Source organism: Thunnus thynnus, chromosome 16 (genome assembly GCF_963924715.1).
Source record: "Thunnus thynnus chromosome 16, fThuThy2.1, whole genome shotgun sequence".
NCBI lineage: Eukaryota > Metazoa > Chordata > Actinopteri > Scombriformes > Scombridae > Thunnus > Thunnus thynnus.
In genome coordinates this window covers 3753471-3781048 of record NC_089532.1, presented here as the reverse complement: position 1 = coordinate 3781048, position 27578 = coordinate 3753471, and the positions used below count along the sequence as shown (strand labels likewise).

The 27578-nt window shown below is 41.5% G+C and overlaps 1 protein-coding gene across 2 annotated transcripts in view; it reads left to right on the top strand.

Moving 5' to 3' along the window:
* The first annotated feature begins 265 nt into the window (after positions 1-265).
* LOC137200364 (protein jagged-2-like) overlaps positions 266-27578 on the top strand; it is a 66818-nt gene continuing 39505 nt past the window's right edge. For both annotated transcript variants that reach the window (XM_067615112.1, XM_067615111.1), the window contains exons 1-3: positions 266-795; positions 1728-2051; positions 23417-23474. In XM_067615112.1, the coding sequence (XP_067471213.1) occupies positions 727-795; positions 1728-2051; positions 23417-23474 (451 nt within the window). In that variant the 5' untranslated portion in view covers positions 266-726. The remainder of the gene's footprint in view (positions 796-1727; positions 2052-23416; positions 23475-27578) is intronic.

Genomic DNA, 27578 nt, shown 5'->3' with positions numbered 1-27578 from the left:
TCTGCATGTTATTGTTGATTGTTTACAGCTCTGATTTGTAGCCTGAACTGTTGTTTTTTTTCTTCATTCTTACTGTTTTAACATTAAGCTTCTGAATTCAACTTCTGCATAAAAGTTGCAACAAAATCATATTTTGACTTTATTGGGGAGAAACTTCTATTTCAATCAAAGAAGCATATTTTTCATTATAACACAGTTTGACGGTGTAAACATCATAAAAAAACACAAATACAAGCTTCTGTGTGAGAAAACTTCAATCATAAATCCATCAGGCGTCCTCCCCATTACACCTCCTCCCGCCCCTCTTCCTGATTGGCTCCCGTCTAACAAACGTTCCACCCATGCTACCTGTGATTGGTCCACTGAGCCGTCCGTCACCTTGGGAGCGCCCGGCTCTGGCTTTGGGCAGAGACGCACCGCTGCTCCCCTTCTATGCTGTTTAGTGCGTCGAGCGGCGGAGGAAAGTGGAGTTTGCGCGTCTTGTTGTGCGTCCGTGGACCAACAGCAGCAGCAGCAGCAGCAGCAGCAGCGGTGCGCTTTTTCCTCCTCCAGACCTGCAGGCATCCCGGGGAGCAGCCACGCCGCGCATGCCTCGGACACCAGGCGGAGGAGGATACTTTGCTTTTTTTTTCTTCTTCTTCTTCTTCTTCTTCATTATTTTTGACTGATTGAGACATACATATCTTTCATTTCCCTAATGGTAACCAACACCGAGCAGCCGGAGACATGTGGAATAATCTGGGGAAACTGCACCGCTTCTCACTAGTGTGCCTTCTCCTGACGCTGTGCGCTGAGGTGAGAACTTTTATTTTTATTCATCTGGAAGGTGGGCGATGATGCTTTTTGATGGTGTTTTTAATCGACTGGAAGTTTAATTTTTTTTTTTTTTTTTTTTTTGTAGAGGGGGTTAAATTCCAGCCTTAATTGAATTGCGTGCTCGACTGTTGAATCATGTGATCTCGGGAATTTCTAAATTTGCTCTTCCTTCAGGGAGATAAATTAGGTTTGCAGTTTACAGGAACATTTTACAACGTTTCCTGTGTCATGAGCTGTGTATTTGTCTTGTAACAGAAATCAGCTGCTTTTTTTACTCATAAAAACATAAAAGTTATGCTCAAAGTTTTGGTAATATTCCCCTAAAGTTCAGTCAGTAACTGAACCTTCATTCTGCTTGGTTATAACAGAGCTGTCTAGTGAAATAGCTTCACATGTCTCCAGTGCTGCTTCACTTGCGTAGAAATATTTCCAGAGACGAGCAACCAAATCTTTAATATTTCATCTCTCGGATCGGAGTTGGTTTTGTTTTTTCTCGTTTTGAAAGAAAGAAAAATCTGATTGTGAAGCAGCAGGTCGTGTTGTCAAGCACTGAAGTTCAACTGAGCCAAAACGTACAGTGTAGTAGTGTTGGCTGCAGAGTGACTGTACTGCAAAAATATGATATGTTGAAGTCGCGCTTTCACCTTAAAACTGCGCACGATGTGAGATGATTCCTCACGTTTCCAAATGAGAAACATCATTTTTACATGAATCAAAGGTTGTTTTTTTCTGGAAAATGCTGTTATTGCTATTTGGCACTTGATCTTGAAACACTTGTAGAGATAAATACACCATCATTGGGCGTAAAATGTCACTTTTTTAAGGAAAAAACAAGGTCAGAATGGACACATTCTGTACGGTTTAACCGCATCACGCAGCTCCCTTCACTCTGTGTCGTCTTCTCTCCTCAGGTGTCTCAGTCCACGGGTTATTTCGAGCTGCAGTTGATTTCGGTGGAAAACCCCAAAGGTCAGCTCCTGAACGGCGACTGCTGCGACGCGGAGAAGAGCGCGGCTGAGGGCCACTGCGGCGCGGACGAGTGCGACACCTACTTCAAAGTGTGTTTAAAGGAATATCAAGCGGAGGTCACGACCGGTGGACAGTGCACGTACGGCTCGGAAACTACTAAGGTTATCGGTGGGAATACTTTTCAGCTCAAAGGCGGCCAGAAAACCGGACAGAACCGAAACAACGATGCGGGGAAGATCATCATTCCCTTCCAGTTCGCGTGGCCGGTAAGTGGATCGTGGATTGTGTCGCTTTGAGGAGGTGTGAAATATGACAGATTTGATCTTTTACGGGGGTTTTTGATGTTTGATGTTTGAGGAAAGATTGTGTAAAAGTTGCTGATTAACCATCTGGATGCATCATCAGACCATCTGACTGATCACTGACTCTCTCAGGCAGTGAAGGTGACCAAAGTTTAGTATTTTATGATACTAAAACGCGGATTCACCTCAGTGCTGATCCATGTTGCGTCCATAAAGTGCAGAATTACAAAAGTTAAGGGTGGTGTGAAGTGGAGTTTTTTTCCTGACGCAGCCTAGAATCAGTCATCAGAGCTCCTACAGAGTGTAATATGGCACATTTTGGCACAGTTGTCTCTCATCGCTGTCTTGAGTCTCTACATGCCTCTCATTCTTCCATCCGCGTGTCCGTTTGGAGACTTTCAGTGTCTCTACATCATCAAACAGCTCCTGAGAGCCACGTATTAATCTCACGGAGACTTTTCGGTGCGGTTTCTGATAAAGTCAAAGCCATCAGCGCGCATGACGCATGACTTTTACGCACAAGCGCGGCGGTGCGGTTGTGTGTCGGTTTGATGAGTTACCAAGCAAGCTGCTGTTTGTGTGGCTTCGGTTACAGTGTGTGGAGGGCAGTGGAGAAGGAGGAAGGGGGGGTGAGGGGTGGGGTGGGGGGGTGTGGTGGCGTGTTTGAAGGGGTTAGAAATAAGGATTTCCAAGCGAGTGTTGATTAAGAAATGGCAGGTAATTTATTATCTAATCTAAACAGAGCAGCAGGAGCCAATCAAAACCTGCTCCGGCTCCTTATTTGGAGAGCCAGCGTGGGAAACAGGAACAGTGTTGGCAATCAGACCTTTATGAAAACTACTGTGAGAATGACCATTTCACAAGTTATTTTTGTCTGTTATTGCATCTTAAAGGGGTTGTTTTCTTGAAACAAGCGACAAAAAAAATCCAAATTTGACAGAGCGGTGACATCATATCAAACTGTTTTCATGAGATTTCTGTTCTAAGGACACTTATATCAACACGTCTTGACACAAAAAATGACATTTCACTGGTTTATTCTCTCACTTATTTTAAGAAAATAAGACTTCTAGGAATCACTAATACACAAAAATGACTTCACACATGGACTCTCAGTTTATCAAGCAAAAATACACTAAAAAAACCTGTTTGGAGCTTCTCCAATGTAAGGATTTGTGCTTTATATCAGTCTAGATAGAGTATCTTTTTTTGCTTTTTAATACTCGCTCAGAAAAAATCAGCAGCTTGAAGACATCAGTCTGGACTCAACCTGTCCCGTCTTATCTTAAAGTTTAGACATTTTACAGACTAACTGATTAATGAATGAAAATGAAACTGAACCAGTCTTGTAAATATTCACACGTTGCAGCTCCTGAAGCAAAACGTGCTCCTGCTTTTAGAAAACAAGGAGGATCAGACGGATTTAAGACGTTTCCACTCTGCTAAAATCATTTAAAATCATCCAACTATCAGGACTCATTACAGCCGTAATCGCTGTGAAAAAAAAGGCAGAAATCTTTTTGCCCCGTACGTTCACGGCAGAACGTACATATCGGCTGCTTTGTGTGTGCTACGTGACCTCTCCATTCATCACTCCCCATGGTCAGCTGTCAGCAGAAGGGAAGATGGAAGTAGTAAGTTGGGGCCCTGCGGGCGGATACGGTTACCACTAAGTTGTGTGTGACACAGGCGGTGGATATCAGTGTCACCAACTACTCAAACAAGTGAAGATCCCCCCGGTCAATCTGGGCCGGGGGATGCCTTTACCTCGCCGCCTCTCAGGTTCACGCTCTGTCCGTTATTGGGTCATTGTCTCACTCGGCGTGTGTGTGGGGTCAGTATTTTCCACTATCCTCCCGGGAGGCGGTGTGGAGGAGTGTGTGTGTGTGAGAGAGGGGAGGGGACAAAGGGAAGGAGGGTATCAGTGTACAGTCTTCTGATGAGGCTGTCAAGGGCGAAGCAGCTTTTTTTAAAAATATCTTTACACATTTTTTTTTTTTGGAGGAGTTTAGTCATCTGGAGCTGTTTGTTTCATGTCGTGTTTGTGCTTTAAACATCACTACGGTGACGAATCCTCACATATGATCCTGACAAAACGCTGTAATCAATGAACTACAGCTGGAGAGATGCAGAAGCTTCTATAGATATCAATATACAAGAGTTTAAAATATCTGATCAGCATGAACATATAGCATAAGATGACATATGTGATAAGGATCAATTCAATTTGTTTTTTTTAAAGGATTGTGACCAAGATGTGACATTTTGTGGTGGGAAAAAAAAACATGTCTTGTTAAGCTTATCTGTTCTGCAATTTCTTGTTATTTATCAGCCGACACATAAACCACTCTGATATATTAACCAGTATCTCAGTTTAGCTCCACAGCCAGCCATTATCTTCCATAATCTTTTCAAACATATTAAAAGTTGTTTAACATATGAAATGTCATAAAATTGTGAAATATGGTTCCTAGAGTGCGGTGGGACGTCTTCACGTTGCTCGAGCTGCAAATCTTCAGATTTGAGAAGCTTGAATGAATGACTGTTTGGCTTTTTATTGCTTGATGAATGACTTCAATTAGTCAGTAGATTAACTGAGCTGAAACAAGTCGTTTTCATGAAGGAGACAGACAGCAGAGTTGTAAATATTCTGACCTGATGGCAGATGAGCTCCAGCTTCTCCGATGTTCAACCGAGGTGTGATTTTGCTTCCGGAGCAGAAGTTAAGTGCAGGTCAGGACTCATCTTCTTACGCTTTGAATCTTTTAATTGAATGTTTTTGTACGTTTATTGTGCCCCATGGTAATAGTGACATGCTAGGAGTTTTTATCTACACGCTCGATCTGTCTGGAACTAGAAGGCTGTTTGCTTAAAAAAAGACAAGACAGTTTTTTAGAAGTTGAAAAACATCCCTAAATGAAAGAGTTCATCTTACAAAAGAAATCAGAGGCTTTGTTAAGTGGTCTGTTATCTCTGTACACAATATGATTCAGATTTTTGACTGCGGACTGATAATTCCACTTGTAGGATGATTAAAAGTGACTAGATTAAAGCAAAAGGAGCTCAAAGCCATTGTGCTTTGATTCATTGTTAGACTTTAGCTTTATTCTCTTGTTTGCGTGATGATGAAAGTATTTAGCCAATGATGATAAAAAATAAAAAACCTTTAATGTACATATTTTCTTTTGAGATGAACAGATCTGTCTCCCTCATCGTCCTTAAGAAGCTCAGATCTTCTCCTCATCGAGCGCCGTCGGTCGCTAAAAGTCTCTTTTTTTTTTTTACGCGGCTGCATCCTTTAGCCTCTGGTGCTGCTATAGTAGCGGACTCCTTCGGTCGGCCGCCGGTATCTGGGCCACTGGTTCCTGACATGAATTAGCGATGGAGGAGGGAAAAAAAAAAAAAAAGACATTGTTCTGGCTCTCTCTCTCCTTTGCTGACCATTTCTCCTTCATGTTAACCCCTCTGGCTGTTTGGGTCTTTAGTGACATCTTTTTTCATGAAAGAAGGGATGAGGGAGAGGAGGAGGGGAGGGGGGGAGGAAGGATTGACCGATGGAGCGAGGGAAGGAGGGATGCAGCCCCTCTTTCAAATTCAAAAAAAAAAAAAAAACCCTCAACTCGCCTTCCTTGTGAGGTTTCTGTCACGAGGGAGGTGTATTTTTAGGATGCAGACACTTAAGATGCTGTTTTTTTTTACAGTAGTGAGAGGAGCAAAAACAAGCATTTACTTCTTCTCTTCCTCATCTGCTCCTCCTTCCTCACCCAAACCTCCCCCCCTCCCCCCTCCGTCTCTCCATCTCCCTCTCTCCCTCTCTCCCTCTCTCCCTCTCTCCCTCTCTCCCTCTCTCCTTATGGGGTATTTTTAGAGCCGCTCTGTCCTCCCCTCACCCCTCTGTGAGTAAATCAAGGATCAAGGGTGCGTACTCCTTCAGTTTCATGGCCTTGTTTTTTCTTGCCTCTGCCCCCCCCCCTCCTTCTCCTCTCCTGCCAGAATCCCCCCCCCCCCCCCCCCCCCCCCTCAGCCTGGCAGAGCTGAGAGGACAGAGGTGGAACAGCTGTTGTTTGGAGACCTCCTCCTCCTCTTCCTCCTCCTCTACCTCTTCCTAGAATAAATGTTTTAGTGAAATAGCATTAGGAAAACAGGCTATGATTACAGTGCCGGGTGTTAGATCACCTCAGAGTAGTATCGGTGAGCAATCACAAAGTGCGATGTTGGACGACAGCGAGTCGTCGTCGTCGTCTTCTTCGGTTGTTTTTGCAGACGGTCGGCTCGGTTTTGGCTCATTTTGCCGAGTGCGTCCTTGGCGAGCTCACCTGCTCTTCCGTCAGGAGCTCTTCTTCTTCTCGGTTTTGGTGATGCTTTTATGGTTGATTAGTTTTGGGGAAAAGGAGGAGGCGGGAGGAGGGTGTGATGCCCACGTGGATGCGAGGTGTACGGTTGGAGTGTGAGTGATGATGCAGCACGTTTCCTGCCGGTGCCGTGTAGAAACTAGAGAGTCTCTGATGATGCTGGAAATACTTCCAGTGATGTTAAACACAAGGAATCCATGTGTCAGAACAACAGATGCATAAATTACCTACAATTAGTGAGGCACTAAATGAGATGTATCTGTTGTTCTGCTCTGTCAAACCAGAACGCACAGACATCACACACACACTGTAAATAACAGCAGAATCTAACCTTTACAAAGACGTCAGCATCAGTAAATCCACTTTAAAATCAGAGAAGATCTTGCCTGGTTCATAAATCATCACATTTCTGACTTTTTCTCCAGTAACATCCATTCCTGTGTCTTCATTTTGAGTGTTGAGAAGCTCTATCGGTACATTTTTTGACATAACTAAAGCTCAGAATGTCCCATCAACATGGATTTTATCTCCCTGAAACCCCGGCAGTCTCCTCTATTCATTCATATATGGATATTTGTGCTGTGTGGTCATGAAAACAAAAAGTTACAGCATTTTTAGAGCATTTATGGTACCATTCACATACAAAATGATGGCATTTCTGAGTAGCAAGGGCTCAAAGGTATAAGGCTGATGTTCATAACTTTCTGCAGGTTGTTGGTGAGAGGTGCTTTGTTGGAACTAGCTAGCTACAGTAGCTAGCTATCGTCAAATGACAACATGTCAACATCCTCGATATTTTGTATGTCCAGAGCAAAGAGGCCGAACAGCAGCACATAGACAGCAGCTCCAGTTGCACTTTTTCTTTTTCTTGCATCCATTTCCACCGTTTTTTATCAACCATGCAACACTCAGGCAGGCCGGATAAACTGAGACATGTTCTTCACTGGAAAAGAACAAATTCAGACCTAAAAAAAATGCTCCTTTGCACCCTCTCTCTCTCTCTCTCTCTCTCTCTCTCTCTCTCTCTCTCTCTCTCTCTCTCTGTCTGTTCTGTGTGTCTTTAATAAGTCTAAAAGCCTGCAGGATGACCACAGCAGGGCTCTGTTACGCGGTGACGAGTCTGCTCATCTTTCCCACGCTGCTGCTGCTGCTGCTGCCACTGCTGCTGCTGGTTCCATGTCAGATGACCTGGTTCTGCTCACAGGCGTGTAAATGTGTGATTAGCTGCTCCGTCTGTCCGGCTGATCGATTGATGACGCTGCTGCCGGACTTGGTTTGATGTGTGTCTGATGCGTCTATAGGAGCTGCTTTGTACACTCGTAGTAATCACGCCGCTGCTCGCGCAGCCGCATTACGAGGTCTCGTGTCTCATGTTTATGAGGACAAAAGGAAGCAAATGTTAAGTTCATACTCGGTTCAGGTAAAGACAGGAGAACATGTAATGCGATGTCCTCGTAAGTCATACTAAACGAGTTTGTGCATGAGCGGATTGATTTGCCAATTAATAGAGAGAATAATGCAACTATTATGATAATTGATTCGTAATTTTCTGTCATTTTTCAAGCAAAAATGCCAAATATTCTCTGCTTCCAGCTTATCCAATGTGAAGATTTGCTGCTTTTCTTTATCTCGTGATATCAAAACTGCATATTGTCGTTTGGTTTTTTGCCTCTTTTATGCCGACTGTTCGGATAAAACGGGAAATTTGAATGTTACAGCTTAAATTTTCACTATTTGCAGATTCCAGCTTCTCCAGGTTGAGGATTTGGTGCTTTTCTCTGTTTTTTATATCAGTTGAAGCAATTTTTTTTTTTTTTTTTGCACTTTTTGTCGGACAAAACAAGACATTTGGGCTCTGAGGAACTCGTTTTTATCATTTTATAGACCAAATATCTAATCATTAGTTGCAGCCCTCGTAACTTTAACTTATTGTTCATCACATTATCGTTGTCAAGCATAATGTGAATTTTGTCAAATGGAGAAACTGTTAACGTTACATATAATCGACAGTTCACAATGAGGTGACCTCATACAAAAAAAAAATAAATAATGGATGCCGAAGCCTTAATGTTTCCTTCATGGAATCCATTATTTTTAATAACAGGATGCCTCAGAGTCCATTATCACGGTAATAATACGGCCTCTTAACCGGTAACGTAGTGTGAAGCGACATTATTGTTGCTATGGTTACCGGGAGTTTAACATACACTGAGCACAGATTTGGATCTGTGGGGTAACTGTTGTTCAATGGATATCTGCCAGCCAATCAGAAACAAGTATTTCTTCTTGTTCTTGTTAACGTATTATCGCTCCGTGTGTACAGTGTTTGTTTTGTGTACTTGAGATACAGTTATTAATGTGTCTGTCACTGTGTTTCTTTGAGTGTTTTTTTATTATCTAGAGCTGCAGCGATCGCTCAATTAATCAAATGACGGGACATAAAATTGATAAGGTTGAGTGATTATTTGTTTGAAGTCAGTTTTTTCTCAGGTGTGAATATTTGCTGGAGTCTTGTTTGGGTTTTGAACTGTTGATCAGACAATTTGAATATGACAACTTGACTTTTGGTGAAATTGTAACAAAGATTTTAAAAATAAGATTTTTGCCTTTGTTTGATAGTTGACAGTCCAGAGTGAGGCAGGAAACATGGGCGGATAGAGGGACAGTCAACAAAGGTCTTCAGTCGGCTACCAGAACGTCCCGCCATGGGAATAAAAAAAAAAAAAAAGTCTGACATTTCACAGACTTACAAAGTAAACAAACAAAAGTTATGTTTACTCTGCGAGTTACTCACCAAAATGCATTTTGTGTATCCTTGCGGTCTAACAAAAGCGTTGAATGCTTTTCCTTCCACATAAAACATCTGCAAAACTCTTTTTTTGTGTGTGTGTGTGTATTTTAAACCCTTCATCATTTTCATACATGTTTACTAGCTTGTAGTCTTCTTCTTCTCTTGCCTTCGCTGGCACGTTGCTGCTGCGGCCGCTTTACAGCCACATGTACATCACTGGAATAGTGTGAAACCATTGGCTCATAAAACTCATAAAAACCGCTCCATAGTGCTTCTAGAGGACAAAAACTCCACAGGGTACCTTTAATTGTGAAAATAATCATTAGATGCTGTCTATCTTTTTTTTATCTTATTATGCATTGTAAGCTTGCTAAGTGGGGGGAAGGTAGAGCAAGTTAATGATCCTATCTGCATATATAAGTGCAGTCCATTTACCATTTAATGTGCATACAGGTTCCTGCACGTCTATGAGTTTATGGTTGTTTCTCTACGGTATGCTTTTTGTGTGTGTGTGTGTGTGTGTGTGTGTGTTTATGTGAGGCAGAGGTAATGAAATGCATGCGGTGTGAGCACTGAGGTGATTAAAGCATGTTATCACACACGAGACACACACACACACACACACACACAGTGCGGCTTAATTTCCCACTTGACTCCCAGTAGTTGTTCACAGGGCTAATGGAGCTCAGCTGGACCTCACCGAGAGACAGAGAGAGAGAGAGAGAGAGAGAGAGAGGTTATGAAATAATGAAAGGCTAGATGGGAAAGAGAGAAAAAGAGAGGTGGAGGTTATAGATGACCAAACCCTCCATTGTTCTTCTATTTGTTTACCTCCTTATATCTCACATCTATCTCGTATTTATCTTGTCCATCTTTCCCTTTTCTCTCTCTCTCTCTCTCTCTCTCTCTCAACATATTTTGTGATGGCTTGGCTCCTGTATTCTAGTTTTGTTAGCTTGTTTTACGAGCTTTCAGGGTGTGATCACACCTACTGTTTGCTTTCCTTGGTCCGAAACAGAGTGGGAAAAGATCTTCTTTTTTTTTTTTTTTTTGTATTTTTGTATTGGGCTCATTCGGGCTCGCACTGTGAGTTTATGAAGTGGAATTTTGGATTCCCATCATGCTCGAGGCTAGAGGATCTGTAAGCAGTGGCCTGATTTTAATGCTAGTTTTAATGCTTACCCTATTGGCAAGTTTCTTTGTCTGAGAGAGGATTTTTTAAGTGTACTTTCAGTTAAGCATGACAGATTTCTTGGTCATTTTTATGCCTCTGCGCCGGCGACAGCCGTGGCCGGAGGCATCGTGTTTTTTCGGGTTGTTCGTTGCGTCCCATTCTTGTGAACGCAATATCTCAGGAACGCCTGGAGGGAATTTCATTACATGTGGTACAAACATCCACTTGGACTCAAGGATGAACTGATTACAGTTTGGTGGCCAAAGGTCACTGTGACATCACAAAACACATTTTTTTGGCCGTAACTGAAGAATTCATAACGATAATTATGACAAAGTTTCACACAAATGTCTAGTAGAATAAAATGATGAAGTGGTGATATTTTACATCCAAAAGGTGAAATGTCAACACTTATTCAACACCATAACTCAGGAACAGAACAGGACAGGTCTTCTGTGCTGCCTGGTTGAAGATGTGTGTGAAGGATGTTTCAGAATTTGTAGTTTCTTTGCAGCAACATCCGTATCTGAAGCATTGTCTGCTGTCATGGCTACGACTTTCTCCTCTATCAGAATCAGCTTTGTTGGCTGAGCATGTGAACACATACAAAGAATAATACCTTTTATAACTCCTTCAAAGTCGTCACTACAAATATTATATGAGTCTGGACAGACTTGGATCTAAACTGTAACTTAGTGTTTATCCCCGTTAAGAGCACATGAAGTAGTAGATGTAAATCAATGACTCCCTAACATGACTGTCATTCTTTTCATGCACAAATAATAAACCGAGCTAAAGGACTCCAGACTTCAAGTAAACCACTGCAAACACGCTCGGTATGAACGCAGCCTGACTTATTGTTCGGCCTTCCAAGTATGCTGAAGATATTAAACAGAGCTAATCTGATGGAAATTTTCTCTGATGAGTATTACTACCACCTTCTTCTTCTTCTTCTTCTTCTTCTTCTGTAAACTGATGCAACAAGGACATCGTGCAGCCAATCCATCTCCAGAGGGATTGAGAGGGATTGGGTGAAGGGTCAGCAGGGTTTCTCAACACATCTGGGGCTACAGTCTCTGTCAGTAACCTCAGTTACCCAACCTCCCCTCCATGGAGAAACTCTCCAAAACACTCACACGCTTCTCAATCAACTACAGATCCATGGCACACTCGTGATTAAGGACAATTCTGGTTTATTACAACCATTTTTCGTATTTTTCATGTGTTGTGAATTCAAATAAATATCGAACAGATTTCTTATAAGCCTTTTGAAAAATCCCTCCTAGTTTACCGACACATGTGCGCCTGAAATTTCTCTCCTGTGTCCCTGTTTGTGCTTTCAGATATCAGCCTTATTTTACTGTTTCCTGATCACTTTCAGCTGTATCTGCACCGTGTTAAGTTACCGCCGATGAAAACATTTCCTGCCGTCGTTGCTTCATATTAAAAGCTTTCAGCTGACAAACCAACGGGAGGCTTTTATTGTGGAGGACGTACAGGAAATGAAACGCGTTTATCGCCGAGTCGGCGGATCTTCGTTAGTGGCGCTATTCTTCAATAAAAACAAGTCGACACAACAAGATCTGGATATAATTGGAGCTCTTTGTTCGGCGGATCAGATAGAAATACTGCAGAGAGGAAGAGTACAAGCAGAAACAGCCACAGTGATGATGATGTTCGATGAAGAGCTGCAGACGACCAGCACACCTCCAACAGGAAGCCTAAACAACTGATATTACCTTGTTTATTATTAATTTTACCTTACACAATAAAATGTTCTAAATAGCAATGAAACTGAGAACTTTGGATTTATTTTTTACAACTGAAATCACATTTTTTTGTCATCACAGACAGAGTAAAGTAGTGAAAGAAGGTATTGTGTACCGGCTGTATCGGTTCAAATGTGAACACTAGTGATAAATTACTTGCTGAGATCAGGGAAACACGGCGGCGTCACAACAACAGTATTTCCTGATAAAATATGAGCAGATGATCAGACAGGAAATGAGAGAGAAAATGAGCTTTAACTTTGACCTACTGTACCTGCAGCACTGTAGTTACGTGCACACAGTTTTCCTGTGCATGAGGTTCATTCAACCATTTATTCTGACTGAAATATTCTGACTTGTAAAAATCTAATTAATTACTTTGTTAACATTGTGAATAAATTTGAAGTTGAAACAGACTTGTCAACTCACTTGTTCCGGAGCTTTCGGCATGATCACATGGGTCTCCTTCAGCAGATGTGGTTTCCTCAGCTGTCATGACCTCGGGCTCTGAGACATTTTTAAGGTTATTTTTCACATTTTTTTCTAATTTTCACACACAAAACGATCAACAGTTGCTTGTTGCAGCCTTATTCTCATCCACGTTGGTTAAAAAGTTGAGGCTTCTTACCGCAGAAGGCCAAGCAATCTGGTCAAAAGGTCTAGAACAAGCAAGGAAGTGGACCTTGAACTTTTTCCTAAAATTCTGACACTTACAAACAAAGCAAACAAACAAAACTTTCCAATAAAGCTTTGTCTCTGTCTCTCTGTCAGACGCGGTGTGTCTGTATCTCTTTATCTTCTGTGTTTACACACTTAAACGAAGCCTACGTGTGCTCGACCGCATGACAACAACCGCACAGCTCGGCGTCCGAACCGCTCTCACGCCACTTGGAAGCGTCTCCTCCCACGGAGGTTAAAACAACAATCGAAGCTCGTGTTGCCGCGCAGTGAAACTCGTCTCTGCTTCCACCTCGTCGTCGCATTAAAGAGTTTTATTCTATTGCAGGTGGGCCGTTTATTCGTCACATCTGTGTGTCTGGTAGGGGGGTGGGTGGGGGGGGGGGATGGAAACACAGAGAGAAACGGAGATAGAGGAGGGCAGCTGCGTTGGGCAAAATGTCAGGAGTGGATTTGAGAGCGTTTACATAAGGCCTCTCTTGTGCTGCTCTCTGGAGTGGGTCTGCTACATGCTGAATCTGGTATTCACGCCTGCCTCAGGTGTTGGCTTCTCGCTTGACACACAACTCTAAAATTTATGGCTGCATCCAGTTGTTAGCGGATGAGGATGAATGACAGAAAATAGTCTTATTTAGGGTCCGTATTTGCTGGTATCTTAGCAGCTGTTTGTCTTCTTGGATCTCTTTATGGACTTTGATTTGTGATGTTTGGCAAGTTTTTCTTGAAACCAGAGCACTCTGATGGGAACCAAGCAAACACGTAACCAGATTCCCAGCAAACTGAAGTGACAGTACCAATGGCGCAATTCAGACTGAAGCAGCAAGAAAGAATTTGTTTAGATATCAATTCATTTAGTGATTATCAGGGCTTGAACCAGCATACCTTCTGAATACTAACCACGATGTGTCTGTAGCGTCAAGTATAGAAAGTGGGTCAGGTTCGTTGTTTGGTTTACTTTAATCCAACATTCCCAGAACTAAATTTAGATTACACTACAAACACTTCCAGTCAAAGGGTTCCCATTCACTTGAAGGAGAAAGTGTGTCCAAAACTTTTTTTGACTGGTCCTGTAGTTGACTGAGCAGTTTAGTATCATTTGTTACCCGAATAAAAAGGGTTAAACTAGCAATAACTTTTCAGCTTTTCAGTTGTGAGGATTTTCTGCAAACATCTTGTCTGAACAAACAATTGAAAAACTAAAAGAGATTCAGTTTACAATGATATTTGGTAGCAAACAGCAAATCTTCATGTAGGAGAAGCGAGAACCTACAAATAAAACAATAAATCACTCAATGTATCGATCAATTTCAAACATACGGATGCATGCTTGTCGGCCTTCAGCTCATGATTTAAATATGATGATCCTGCACGTCGTAAGTTAAACTTTGCTTTGCAGCTTTACACCTGCACCTGCTGCAGCGCCTCCTTGTAGACCTGGTTTCCATCCTGCTGCTCTTTGCGTGTCCTCTTAGCTGTACGTACCTCTACACGGTGCCACCCACTTCCACATTTCTGTATCAGTTCCACTTGTGAAATGTCACAGTTGTTCAGTCTTGAAATCGTTCTCGACCAGGTGGTAAAATCCTGCTGGATTTCCTCCGTGAGTCACTGTGGACTTTTACGGTCATGGTTATTCTGAATTTGGCTCTGAACCTCGATTGCAGTTTATGCACAGTCTTGCTCTCTTTTCCTCGTCTTTTCTTCCCCCCCTTTTCTCTCTGTTTACAGCCTGTTGTTGAATCAGCAAGCTTCAGCCAAGCATTTGAACTGGTTGCAGACACATTCCCAGTATTAAACTATTTAGGCTAGTTTGTAGAAAATCTGTCAGATAAATCACAGTTTGACAAGTGTTGTATAAAACGCCTTGAAGACATTTTTCACAGAGCTTATAGTGATTTCAGAAATGCTAACAGGACTTTCTAGTATCATAATTGCACTGTAGAAGAATTTGTTGTTGTTTTTTTTAGAACTAATGAAGCAGAGATTCTGCTAAATATTTAATTTTTCATGCTTTTATTGTTGAGATTTTGTTAATGCTCTTGAGATCACGTCATCATGTTTTTCTGTTTTCTGTCTATTGTAAAAATTTCCATTTTTGAGCAACAAGGACTTCAAAATTGAGTCTGCAGTCACATGACAACAAGGCCCGAAAGCTCCACAACATTTACTAAATGGACCTTAAGTTGAGAATGTTTTGTCAAGAAGGAACTTTGAACTAGAGCAGCAACAATTAGTCAGTTAATTAGTTGATAATCGATTGACATTTTGCCAACAGTTTGTCTTTTTTAGAATGAATTTCTGCTAAATATGAAGTTTTTCATGCTTTTCATGGTTTTACCTTCATCTATTTCTTTCAATTGTGTGATCCGACAACCTTGCAGCCTTTATGTGCTAACTTTCTGTGTCTGATCACCTTCTCTTAAAACAGAAATAACAGAATCAAATGCATGAAGGCACGTTAACCATTGTACAGTTCATTACCTCCGAGGAGACAATGCGGTACGTAAAACAAAGAGCCTCTTTCTCATCGCCTCTGACTCTCACAAATTGAGAGATGAGTTATGAGCAATTGTGGTTACGCTACAAAGTAAACTAGTAAAAGAGGAGACAACCTCAGCTCTTGTCTTGTGGTTGTGATACACAGTATGGTCTATATGCAGAGTGGCTGTGTGAGTGTAGCAGTGGGAGTGTGAGTTGAGTGCAGCAGCAGCAGCAGCAGCAGCGGCAGCATCTGATTACAGACAATTTGACGAGGAGGAGGTAATGAAAAGCTGAGCACAATGTTTTACTCAGATTTTATCGCTGTGACTTACTGAGATCATTGTGTTTGTTTGAAGTTGAAGTTTGGCCACTTCTCCCTGCATTTCATCCAAAAAAAGAGGAAAACATTAACACAATATCAAGAGAAAGCATGTAACTCTATATTTAGGACTAGAAAGTTATATTTATTTCGAAGGATACAATTAAATTAGAGGCCTAACTAACGGATTTAAAGCTGTATTTTCTCCATATGCTCCCTTTACAGATCATACACGACATCAATTTACTATAAAATTCATAAAATTCCTCTCCGGAGGAGGCGGAGTAACCTGGAGTGACAGAAATAGCTTTTCACGCGTTTGGTGTGGGAAAAGTGAATTGGGTCATTTCAACATTCTCCCGCTCAGTATAAAGACCTGATTAGATTAGCTTTGATTAGCTTTGCTGTCTGAACGAGGCCTCCTCAGGGAGGGTTGGAGCGGTGACGTCTCCTTAGAGAGAGGAGGTGGTGGTGATGGTTGGGGGGCGGGGGGGGGGGCGGTGGGCTTGTTCTGTTAATAACGTGCTAAATTAACCATCCCAGCCTCTCTCTGCCGGGAGCTACATGTTTTATTCATCTCAATAGCCTAACAGGTGTGACATGACAGGTGTTGCTGTTGCTTTTTTTTTTTTCTTCTTCTTCGTCTGATCACAACTCTTGAAAAGTTGTTAATTGGGTCTCAGGTTTTTTTTTTGTTTTGTTTTGTTTTTACCGTCGACAATCCCCCTGCTGCTGTGAGCTCTCAATTAAAGGAACATTTGTCTTGATTTTAGTCGATCCTTCAAATGTAAAACCGAAGTTTAAAGTGACACATAGGAGAAGAATACATTTGTTTTTTACATTCTGTGTAAATGATATTAGGACTTTTTCTCTTATTAACTGTACTGAGTTAGATAATAAGCAGCTGATTGCAGGTGATGCTAATTGTTAGCTTCCCAATTTTTCTTGCGTCTGTTCAGAACAAACAAAAACATGAAAAGAATTCATCGCTCCTTGTGTACCAGAGGATTTTTCCAAGCAAAGAGCAACCGAACAGCCGTGACCGAATCACTGAATTTTAACAATGATAGAGATTTACAAAACTAGCTTCCTATAGTTGACCAAATGATCAATTTCAAGCTCAATTTAGCAGCTGTTCCGGAGCTTTTGATCATATCACAGCGGGTGGAGTTTGTCCGGTCGTCATGGAGCTGGAGATCGGTGTGGATGGAGATGTTAAATTTCCATATTTGAGCACTACGGACTGAGCAACAAGTCTGGAAAGATCCAGAACATCTACTGAATGCACCTTCAGATGAGATTGTTTTGTGAACTTTGACTTAGAGCTGCAACGATTCGTCAATTAATCAATCAGTTGAACACCAGGAAATTAAGCGTTTTGATGATCGTTTATCATCGTAAACTGAATATCTTTGGTTTTTGGACTAATGGTCGGACAAAACAAGACGTTTGATGACATCACTTCTGACATAAGGAAAATGTGATTTGACATTTTTCAATATTTTTGACATTTTATAGACAAAAAGAAAACAATAGTAGGAGTTAAACAGTGTCTGGTAGTGATTAGTGGATTTACAGTCACCTTATTTTAATTTCAAGTAATTTATGATATTTCCTTGTCACTGTATTGTATTTATATCTGGTAGCTTAAACTTTATTTTGTCATTATATCACATACTTTCTGTCATAGCGACTCAGCAGTTTAATATTTTAAGGATAGTTTGATTTATAAATGAGCGTATTTTCATGGTTTTTAGGAAGATTCTACTAAAAAACCAGGGCTGAGATTTGTTTGTCTGGTCGGCTGTCGCAGGTGGAGACAGACAATCGCATCACTAACACACCCACACCCAACGTGGCGGGAAACAACGGCACTAAGCACCTGAGTGACAAGTGGTGTAACGAACCGATTTATTCAGTTTAACTCCAAAAAAGTCAAAAGTCTCATGCGTAGTCTTGACTTTTGATAAGTGACCTGAGAAGAAGAAGAGTGTTGTCGCAGCAGCAGCAACTACTACAGGAAAAAGCTTATTTGCATACATAGCAAATAAATTCATAGCGTGTGTGTGTGTGTGTGTGTGTGTGTGTGGAGCAGCTCCAAACCGTACAGTATATTCTCAGTAGACGTGTGTGTGTGTGTGTGTGTGTGTGTGTGTTGCTTGCGGCTGTTCCTGTCGTGGCGAAGCAGTAATTTATTCATTGAACAGGTGAAGGCGGAGAGGAGTGGGCTGGTTTCTCCTCCGCCTAATGAAAACTCAAATCCCTCTGACTGCTGTAAATTGGTTAGGAGGTGTCAAGTGTCTCCCAACACTCCCCCTCCCCTCCCCACCACCACCACCACCACCCACCACCCTCCCTCCTAACCCCCCTCCCCATCACACACACACACACACACTTAAAGAGCACACACACATACACACTTGACTCATAAGGTCGTCTCACCGCAGACAGCAGGGACGTGACACTCTGATCCTCGAGCTCCTCTCTCCTTCAAGGACACATAAAGCACACAAACACACACTTGAGTCCTGCCACACACACACTCAGATATGTACACACACACACACACACACACACATACACTCAAGTGTGGCTGCTCTGAGGCCGCGGGACAGCCCCATCTGTCTGTGAGCCAGTGGCTGTGACATTTAAAATTGATTACAAAGGGGATGATTGATTATGATAATGTCCACTTATTTTCAGTCATTACAGCGTTATGGCTGCTCACTGGGCCCATAAATCACCGCCGTGTCCTCTTGGAGGCTGATGCTGTCGTTTCTGCTGAGACTTCAACTAAATTTTCCTCAGGCTGAGGTCATGGTTTTTTTGGATTATGAGTGAATGGAGTGAAGATTAGCGGAGTTTGGAGATTATGTTCATGTGCAAATTGATATATATACCTGACACGGACTTGGACCTGTCTGCTAGCGAGGACTGAAGATAGTTGTAACATTTCCCTCCAGGTTCTGAATCGATTGATCCGAAGGCTCCAATGGAAATACTAATAACGACCCCTGTTTGACTTGATGCGTCCAAGAAGCATTCAAGACTCATTCAAATCTAATTCTTCAAACCATCTCTGGAGGATGGCTGAGATGGATTCCAGACAGATGTTTGGATTTTATTTGTTTTAAACATATGCAAAAGATACAAGTTGATGTGCACAGAAATAATAAAAAAAACATGTGATGGAGAGATGCAGAAACCCTCGAAGGGGCTTTATAAGGGCTCTCTCCAATGCAAAAACAACAGACAACAGACAAGACACAAAGTAATTAAAGTAAAATCAAAATGATTGGTTACTAGTGGGCACTTACCAAATATAATCTATAAGGACAACAGCAGAGCAGAGAGAGAAACAAACCATATGTTTCCGTCTCTCCAACAGTCATACAGAATCTTTACTCCTCCCAAGTGTAACTACGTCAGTTTGTGGAAGTTGCTGCTACGACGTCTGTCCACTGTGAAAACGGCAGCTGAAGTCACACAGAAATCATTTGTTGTTCTCCTCGTTGCTTCAGACTCATCGGTCCCGCTGCTGGATGGTGTGAGTGGATAAGAGAGCACTGATGGGTGCAGGAGCGGTTAGAGTGAGAGCTCGTGAAGACGATGACACTTTCATCTTGCTCTTTGTCCGATTCATCTGTGTGTCGGTGTTAGTTTATGGAAAATGTTTTGCTAGTTATGTTTATTCTGCCAGGTGCATGACCACCAGCCTCTGGACTGGAGTAGGACCTGGGAAATATGGGAAAGACGATCTGGCTGATGGAGCTGCATATATGTGTCTGAATGTAAATGAAAGTGTCTGGATATGAGACAAGACCGAGTATGTTGATCATGTGATTAAGAACAGAGAACCTGTTCACACCTGGTTTGAAAGCCACCTAAGAAGATTTACAGTAGTCTCATCTGGAAAATGAGTTTTAATCACTGCCTGATTATACATTATCCTGCTGCTGCTGCTTCATTCTCACAGTCTGCAGAACGAAGCGTCTCCACCAGACGGTTGAATTAAATAGTTTAGCATTTACAGTCTGAAGAGGGAAAAGTTTGAAAACCGCTTTCTCCCCATCTCATCTTATTTTGGTGATGTAACTGCACAGCTTTGGCTTTCTGCTCGCTCTGACAGCCAGGCTGGCTCTGACTCCGTGATGGTGTAACTCGTTCTTACACTCTCCAAGAGAGCAGAGGGTAAAACTGAGATTGTGAAAATCTCATCTGGCTCTCTCGTCTGAATGCAGCTGCGTGACGTAGACTGCTCCAGGCTCACAAAACCTGCATAAAAAACATTGACTGGATGGATTTTCTGCGCCTTTGATGACGATAGTAATTCAGTGTGTGTGTGTACCTGAGATTAGTCCAACTCTGTATTTCACTCCTGCATCAGTAGGTAACTTCTACATAATCCAGGTCTGTCTTATTATTCTGAACAAATCAGTGGATGTCAGAGGTTTCATTTCTAGTCTCTCTGCCTTTAGAAATAATCTCTGCTGCTTTATCGTCTCTTTTAGACGCCCAAATTGAACATTAAAGTCTCTTATATATCTATCATTTTTCTGTATTAATAAATTTCTGTTAATTTAACGTATTAGTAGCATCTCTGCTTACTTTTTTTTTAATCAAATTTCTTTGTTCCCAGCTGAAAAAGTCTCATGGTTTTGGGGATTTAATTGATGTCAATATCACAATGATAATAATAATATTCTCCTTATCAGTATCACAATATGCAAATATTTATTCTTTATCAGTTTGCTTTGAAATAAACTAGATATAAACATATTTTTAATGAAAAATTCCACTGAGAGTCAATATAAGAAAATATAAAACTAGCTGGTTTACACTCTTAAATGAGATGTAACTAGAAGATTAACAGTTAATTGGTTTAAACCACAGTGGAAACATACTTTGTTGCATTTAGGTACACTATACGGCCGCAACTAAAGACTATTTTCATTACAGTTTAATCTTATTTTTTACAATTACTCAGAAAAATGATGAAAGATGTCTGTCACGGTTTCCCAGAGACTTCTTCAAATGTCTTTTTTTTTTGTTTGGTCACCAGTTCAAACCCAAAGACATCCTGTTTACAATGATACAAAACAAAGAAAAGCTTTTATAGACGCTGGAACAAGATCATCTTTAGTTTTTTTTTTATCACAGCTGAATATGAGCAGCTTCTCAAACCCATGAGTGTTAAAGTGATCAGTTGATTAATAGATTAGTCAATCAGAAAGACAGTTAATTGACAAGAAGTTAGAAAATAACATTATAATAACATTTATCATGCAAAAATGGACACATTCTGGTTCAAGCTTTTCTCTGTTTTATAGCGTAAATTCAATATTTGTCTCATGTGATGGGCAGTTTTTATTCATTTCATAGATTAAATGATGATAGCTGCAGCCTGTAAAGACTGAGTCATGCTTTTAAGGACATCTGTCTGTGCGGTTATATTCATCATCAAAGCCGAATGTAAAGACCGCCTAATTTAAATAAACAGCTCCAAACTTGCTCATGAAGCCACCCTAAAGCAACTACCGAGTACCTGTAACAACACAGCCTCGTATCTGACTCATGGGTTTGTCTCTCCTGCAACTTTTCTGTCTCTCTACGCTCTGAAACAGCCCCAAAAAAAACCCTCTTCAGAGTACCATAAAATTACCTTGAAAGTGCCATAAAGCACTTTAGCTCTCTACCTTCTTGTTTCATGTCTCTGTCCTCTCTCTGCCTCTCTAATCTCTCCCAGCGCCACTTTGTAACCTCCCCCTGTAATATTCCCCTGCAGCCCTCAGTCTCTCTGAGTCAGACTTGGGTCATGGGAACTCACAGCTGCTCGTCCGGCCCCATGCGGTTGACGGACAGCGAGCTCCATCTCAGTTTGTTTGCTGATGCCCGTGAAAAAAAGGAAAAAAATAGCCCTTTGCACCTGAAACAATCCAGAGTTTGAGTTTGTTGCTGTGGGATGGCCGAGTCCGTCTCCTCTGGAAAGTAGGGCATAGTGTGCAGGCGTGCTGGGCTTTTACGCATAATATCCACACAACACTGTATCATAGCGGTAAATAGTGTGTAATAATGTAATATAATGTTAGCATTATTCAACACATAAGAGCAAGGTTTCCTCAAGGACATTGTTTACTGCTGGTGTCACCTTTATGTGAATATCTAGCTGCTGTTTATCATCTTTTTAACCTAACTTCAGTCTGGTTTTAGCAGAGATTCAGCAGAGAGTCTGTGTTTGAGTAACAGATCCATGACTTTAAAGGCTTAACAGACACCGAAATGCTGCGTAGCGTAATAATGATACTCACAGACAGGATTTCACAACTTTGGAAAGTTATCACGGCTGCACATATTTCATCTTTCATCGCAACCGTCACGGGGTAAACAGTAGAACAAAGGCGTTCACCTAATAAAGGAATGTGCGCTTGCATGTACGTGATCGGCCAAATGCTGCTACTTAATGGATGATGTTGCCTGATGAAGGTTGTGGCCTGCTTCAACTTTTTTTGCTGGATGACCCTGCGTTGTTTTGCCATGTAATGTTGGGTAAAGGCTGGGTATCAAACTTCAAAGCTTTCTGAGCACATCAACAGCTGGCCGACTCTTAGGCTTGTTTACTTGTTGTTTAATCAGCTATTTCCTGATCTAAATTGCAGCAAACGTTTATAACTTTTTACTGAATGTTGTAACTTTGTCTCGCTTTTATTCTGGAAGTTTTATCAGCATGTGAAAACGATTGTATAATATCCTCTGTGGCTCTGGAGTCTGAGAAAATAACCCTGATGATGTCATAGTGATGTCATTAGGATATTTTAGACTTGGAAATTTATGACAGAAAGCCTGAGTTGGAAACTGGGCGTGTGGACTTGTAAGATGAGAGCATTTATCAGAGAGGGTTTGACAAAAATATGCATCTGAGTTGCATTATGGGAAATGTAGGATTCAAGCAAACAAGGCAGGACATGCATGTTAGCAGTCTTAAGGTTAATGTTAGAGAGTTAAATCATTTCTTCTGGCGTTATCTTAGGCTTAGTCTTTATTTGAAGTGAAGCCCGTCTCTGCTGTAATATACTGCCAGTGTTTCCCTCGCCACTTGACTTGAAAGGCCCAGATCCCTGCAGGGAAGGCAGGAAAAATACATAGGAAATCAATACAAAACCACACAAAAAGCCCTCGAGCGAGTTATCAAATCCCTGCTAGTTCAAGGGGTGCCGAACTCCCCCGTGGAGCCGAGGGGAAGGCGAAACATCCGCCCTCTGGGATCAATACACAGTCACAGAAAAAAAAAGACGATCGAGTGACGTAACTCAGTACCCGTGACCCAGAAAAATTTTGGCTCAGTCAACCAGATTATCATAAAAAATACCGGACTTATGGAAAATGTGTCGGTGGTTCCCAGGTGAATGTTTTGTTCTCCAGCTGAACAGTGGCTGCGGTTGTTAACTAGCCTGAGGCAGATGGAAGCTAATCAGTGACAGCAGTGTGGGAACAAGAGTTATTTTCCCATCGTTATTCAGCGTTTTAAGAAAAAAACGCGCGTGGTCGAAAGTACTCGTGCGTGTCTGTTTATGAGTGACGGCAGCACATATCTGAGTTTCTGTGTAAACTCCACATGGTCAAGTGGACATATCTGAGTTTCAGCAAGAATGTGTGTGTGTTTGTTTCTCTCTCTCTCTCTCTCTCTCTCTGTGTGTGTGTGTGTGCGTGTGCAGTGTTTTTCTATTAGCATGCACTTTGATAACCTCTGCCTCTCTTTCTGTTTCAGCGAGGGTACACTGTGATAGTGGAGGCGTGGGACAGGGACAACGGCACACACAGTAATGGTAAGGTTATTCCTCTAAACTGTTTCCAAAACCGCATTTAAGAAAATAAAAAAAAAAAGTTTTTTTCTCCTTTCCATCCCAAATCACACGCTCCGAGGTTCTCATGAGTATTGTATATTATCTTATTTTTTTTAAGTATCATAGATCTACTTCATGTGATTATGCTCAGTATTTGTTCCATTTATTTGCTTAGCTGGCTGATGACTTTGACTGACCGGTCACACTGCTGGTGATGATGCGTCACAGGCGTGTGACTCTATTTTGATGATTATAATTCAGCTGAGATGCTCATTGTATAGTATACATACATCACAAAGAATAAAAAGTCTAAAGCTTTGAGAGCGCTGGACAGATTGAGCAAACACAGTCCTAGAATATAAGAATATGCAAAGCTTTTTTTTTTCTCATGGGTTACGGTTAGGAAAGGAAAAGTCATCGGGCTATTAGAATAAAATCAAAATCATCCTCTGGGGGGCATGAATGTGCTTGGCAGAGTTTATGGCAGTCTGTCAAGTAGATTATGACGTATCTGGTGTGTTAAATTGATATTTTAGCCCGAGGGTCTTTGCAAGAGGAAAGTTCTCTGACCGAGCATCCAACAAAGAAAGAATTCATTCTCTGAGGAGCATGAATATCTCCAGTAAATGTTAAAGAAGGTTTTAGACGTCTTGTCATGGACTTAAATGTTGGACAAGGAGAGTTTTTGACCTGATGGTGGCGCTAATGTTTGGAGGGTCACTAAAACAGTCAGGAATCCTCCTCTGGGGACCATGAATGTTGAAACCAAATTTCATGTCAGTTTTGCAAGTAGATGCTCGGATATCTTGCTCCGTATCAAAGTGTAGATCTGATGGACCAAAGAGCTATCGTCACCATGAGGCCATTTTCCAAAATTGCTTTTGAGATGTTTGTTCCAGTAGTCTTGGGGAACCGGAAAGCTTTGAATTGATGTAATTGACTTTTCATCCATTCTTCAAATGAAGTTCATCAGTAAAAAGGGAGGTGATAAAAATGTGTTTAGCTTTTCTCAGATGAGCTCCACAATCTGTCTGCTGTCTGTTGGCATAAAAATTATCTTTTTCTCATGAGGACATTTCCTGAAAAGTCACTAATGTTGACTGTGTGAACTGGAGCCAGATCTCCTTTCAAGGCCAATAAGTTTGGTTGTAACCTGCCTGCATTCTCCGGTATACACCTGTATCCTGTTTATACATGCTGCTGTTATCTCTGCGCTGTTATACATATAGATTAATATGTTTTATATTTTTTCTTTATATTATTTGTCCGCACATTTCATCTCTTTCTTGCTAGGAGTTAATTGAAACGACCAACATCAGTTCCATCTCTGTGTGTTCAATACAGAAATATCTCTGGCGGAGTTGTTTAGCTTAGCTTAGCTTAGCTTAGCTTAGCACAAACTGCTAGCAGGGGAGAAATGGTTTATGTTATCTAAGAACTCCAAAGCTGTCTTATTTACTCATTTTAGCGATGTGTGTTTTTAACACGTGTAGAAGTAGAGGACGAGACACTGTCGAGCAGTTGCACAACGACTGTTTCTGTATGTATGCCGCCATGATAGCCTCTGAAACCAACCCAAGACTGATCAGCAAAAGAGACGCAGGAGAGACTCTGACATTTTTCATACAAGAGATGTGGAAATATATGTGAAAATGAATATAAAGAATCACTTAATACATATATAAATATATAAAGTTCATTTTTGTCATTAATTTATTTCCTTTGTCACTTTTGAGCCTCCATATACCATTTGGCTTTGTTTCCAACACTCCGTGGGAGAACGATTATTTGAGGGACGTAATCTTTGTGATAAGACAACACAGGATTTGCTTCATTAGATGCTGACTCACTTTCCAAGCAAGTTGATTTCAGGCCAAGATCCTTCATTGACCTCGCCTTTCTTTCTCATACTCACCTCCCTCTAACTCTCCCTTTTTTTTTTACAAAAATACCTCCAGATTTGCTCAGGTTTTTGGTATTTGGTTGTGACAGGTCCATAGAAACACCTAGCTGATATGATACTTTCATGCTATGTATCAGATCTGATCGGTGTTCAAACAGTCAGTTACTATCTTAGCACAAATCTCTGAGCTGTTATCTTCTATTGTAGGAGTTTCCGTGGGAAATATTGCTGAACAGCTACTGTATGTGGGCTCGATGTTAAATGTCAAGGTGTTGAGCTTGTGTGACACAGATCTAATGTGTTGTAACCAGTTTGAGCAGCAAAAAGCTTCATACAATCTAAATTGAGCCCTAAATCTGTGTTTGTCTTTTACTTCAACACCATGATGAAGGCTTTTAGCCAAAATGCGTCGGTGTCAGCCGCAGGACGATTCCTGGACTCATGTCTGCAGTGAGGTGTGCAGATTAAAACTCAGGGAAAGGAGTGAACTTGTATTGGATTGGTACTCTGAGTTGACCTAACAGAATCGGTATTGGGTGTGTGTGTGTGATGATTGATTGGTGCATCCCTCAAAGCGGCTATCAGAACTCAACCCTAACAGCTGCAGCATATTTGATGATAGCATGAAGGACAATAATAAGAAAGCACTGGAAAGAAAACCAGACCACCAACAGAACTCCTAGATGATATTAGACACATTCAAATGAAAGGAACGGGAGATGGTTACTTATCTTTTGTGATTGTCTCTCTTGTCAAATCATGTCATCTTCATGTCATTAGCCGACTTATGATTGACAGCTAGCTTATTTGTGCTCCTCCACCATCTCTCCTATCTCACCCTCCCGTTTTCTCACCCTCTTCAGGGTCACTGGGACTGTTTTCGGCTCTCCCTCTATATTAAGCCTGCGAAAGCATTGCCTCGTTAAACCATTAATTACATACTGCAGCTCTCTTTTTTTGCCCACTCCCCCCCCGTCCACCCATCTTTCCCTCTGATGTCTGTCTCCTAATTAGCATCTTGCCAGCTGTCCGGCTACCGCACGCCACTTCATTATCCTCAAACAGCGTGACAGGCTGGCATCCAGACTGCCGTTCCTCGGCCTGGACGGCAGCTCTGGTGGAGGGACACGTTTAAGTCTCCGCTTGCTCGACCACCTGTAGATTTTGACGGTGTGATGACTGGACGGATGTTCAGTGACAGGCAGACGGGGCGGGAGGTGCTGAAGTCTGAACCGCCGTGGCCCCCCCCTCTCTTGTAGACTTGGACTGAGTATTTTGATCACAGGTTTGATCCGTGAATCTGTCAGTGAGTCTTTCAGCAGCCAAGTTTCCCGTCAAAGTGAAACCTTACCTGCTTGCTTACTTATAAGTCACACTGGATAAGCTAAAAATATTAATTATATCTTAAGGAACATTCTCCGTTTATCTGCGACGGGTCAGTGTATTCCTGGAGGCATTTTGGGGATTAAGTGTTTGCTTTTTGCTGTATTTACTTTCACTCATCTGTCTCTGCTTGCGTTTGGGATTTCCTACATTTTCGGGAGTTACTTTTGACAAAAAGTCAGAGAGCAGGCATGAACCTGTTGCATCCAGCTGTGGGTGTTACGTGCAGATGGAGAGAGCAATACTGATACTGTTGCATAATTAAAGAATGAGTTGTCATCTGTGTTGGGCCAGGTGTGCACAGGAATAAGAATCTAGGGATGTCCCAATCAGGTTTTTGTTTTGCCCGAGAGCAAAATCTGAGTCCTCTGATTGTCTGCCAACACATGTCCCGGTTAAACTATATTGTATTTTCCTATGTAACACGGCTGTTCAGTGCATGTTTGATCTGAAGTACAGTATATAATTTTAGAAAAGGCAAGTTTGACAGTTGGATAGCTCTGCGTTATAAATAACACAACCTGTTTCACATATTCATTAACTGGTTTCCCATGATACTGAGCGTTATTTCCCACAGTATTTTAATACAATACCCATGGGAAGACATTCCTCACTGAGTATCTGCTGTGGCAGGAAGATTTGGACAGAATTTGGGCAGTCTCTTCATCTCCAGCATGAACAACTTTTTAAAGTTTTTTGATACCAGTGCCAATAAAATATTTGAGCGTAATTTTTCACTTAACAAAAGAAACCAAAGTTCTCAAATGTTAAATGTTGTCAAAACTCAACCAGCCGAAGAG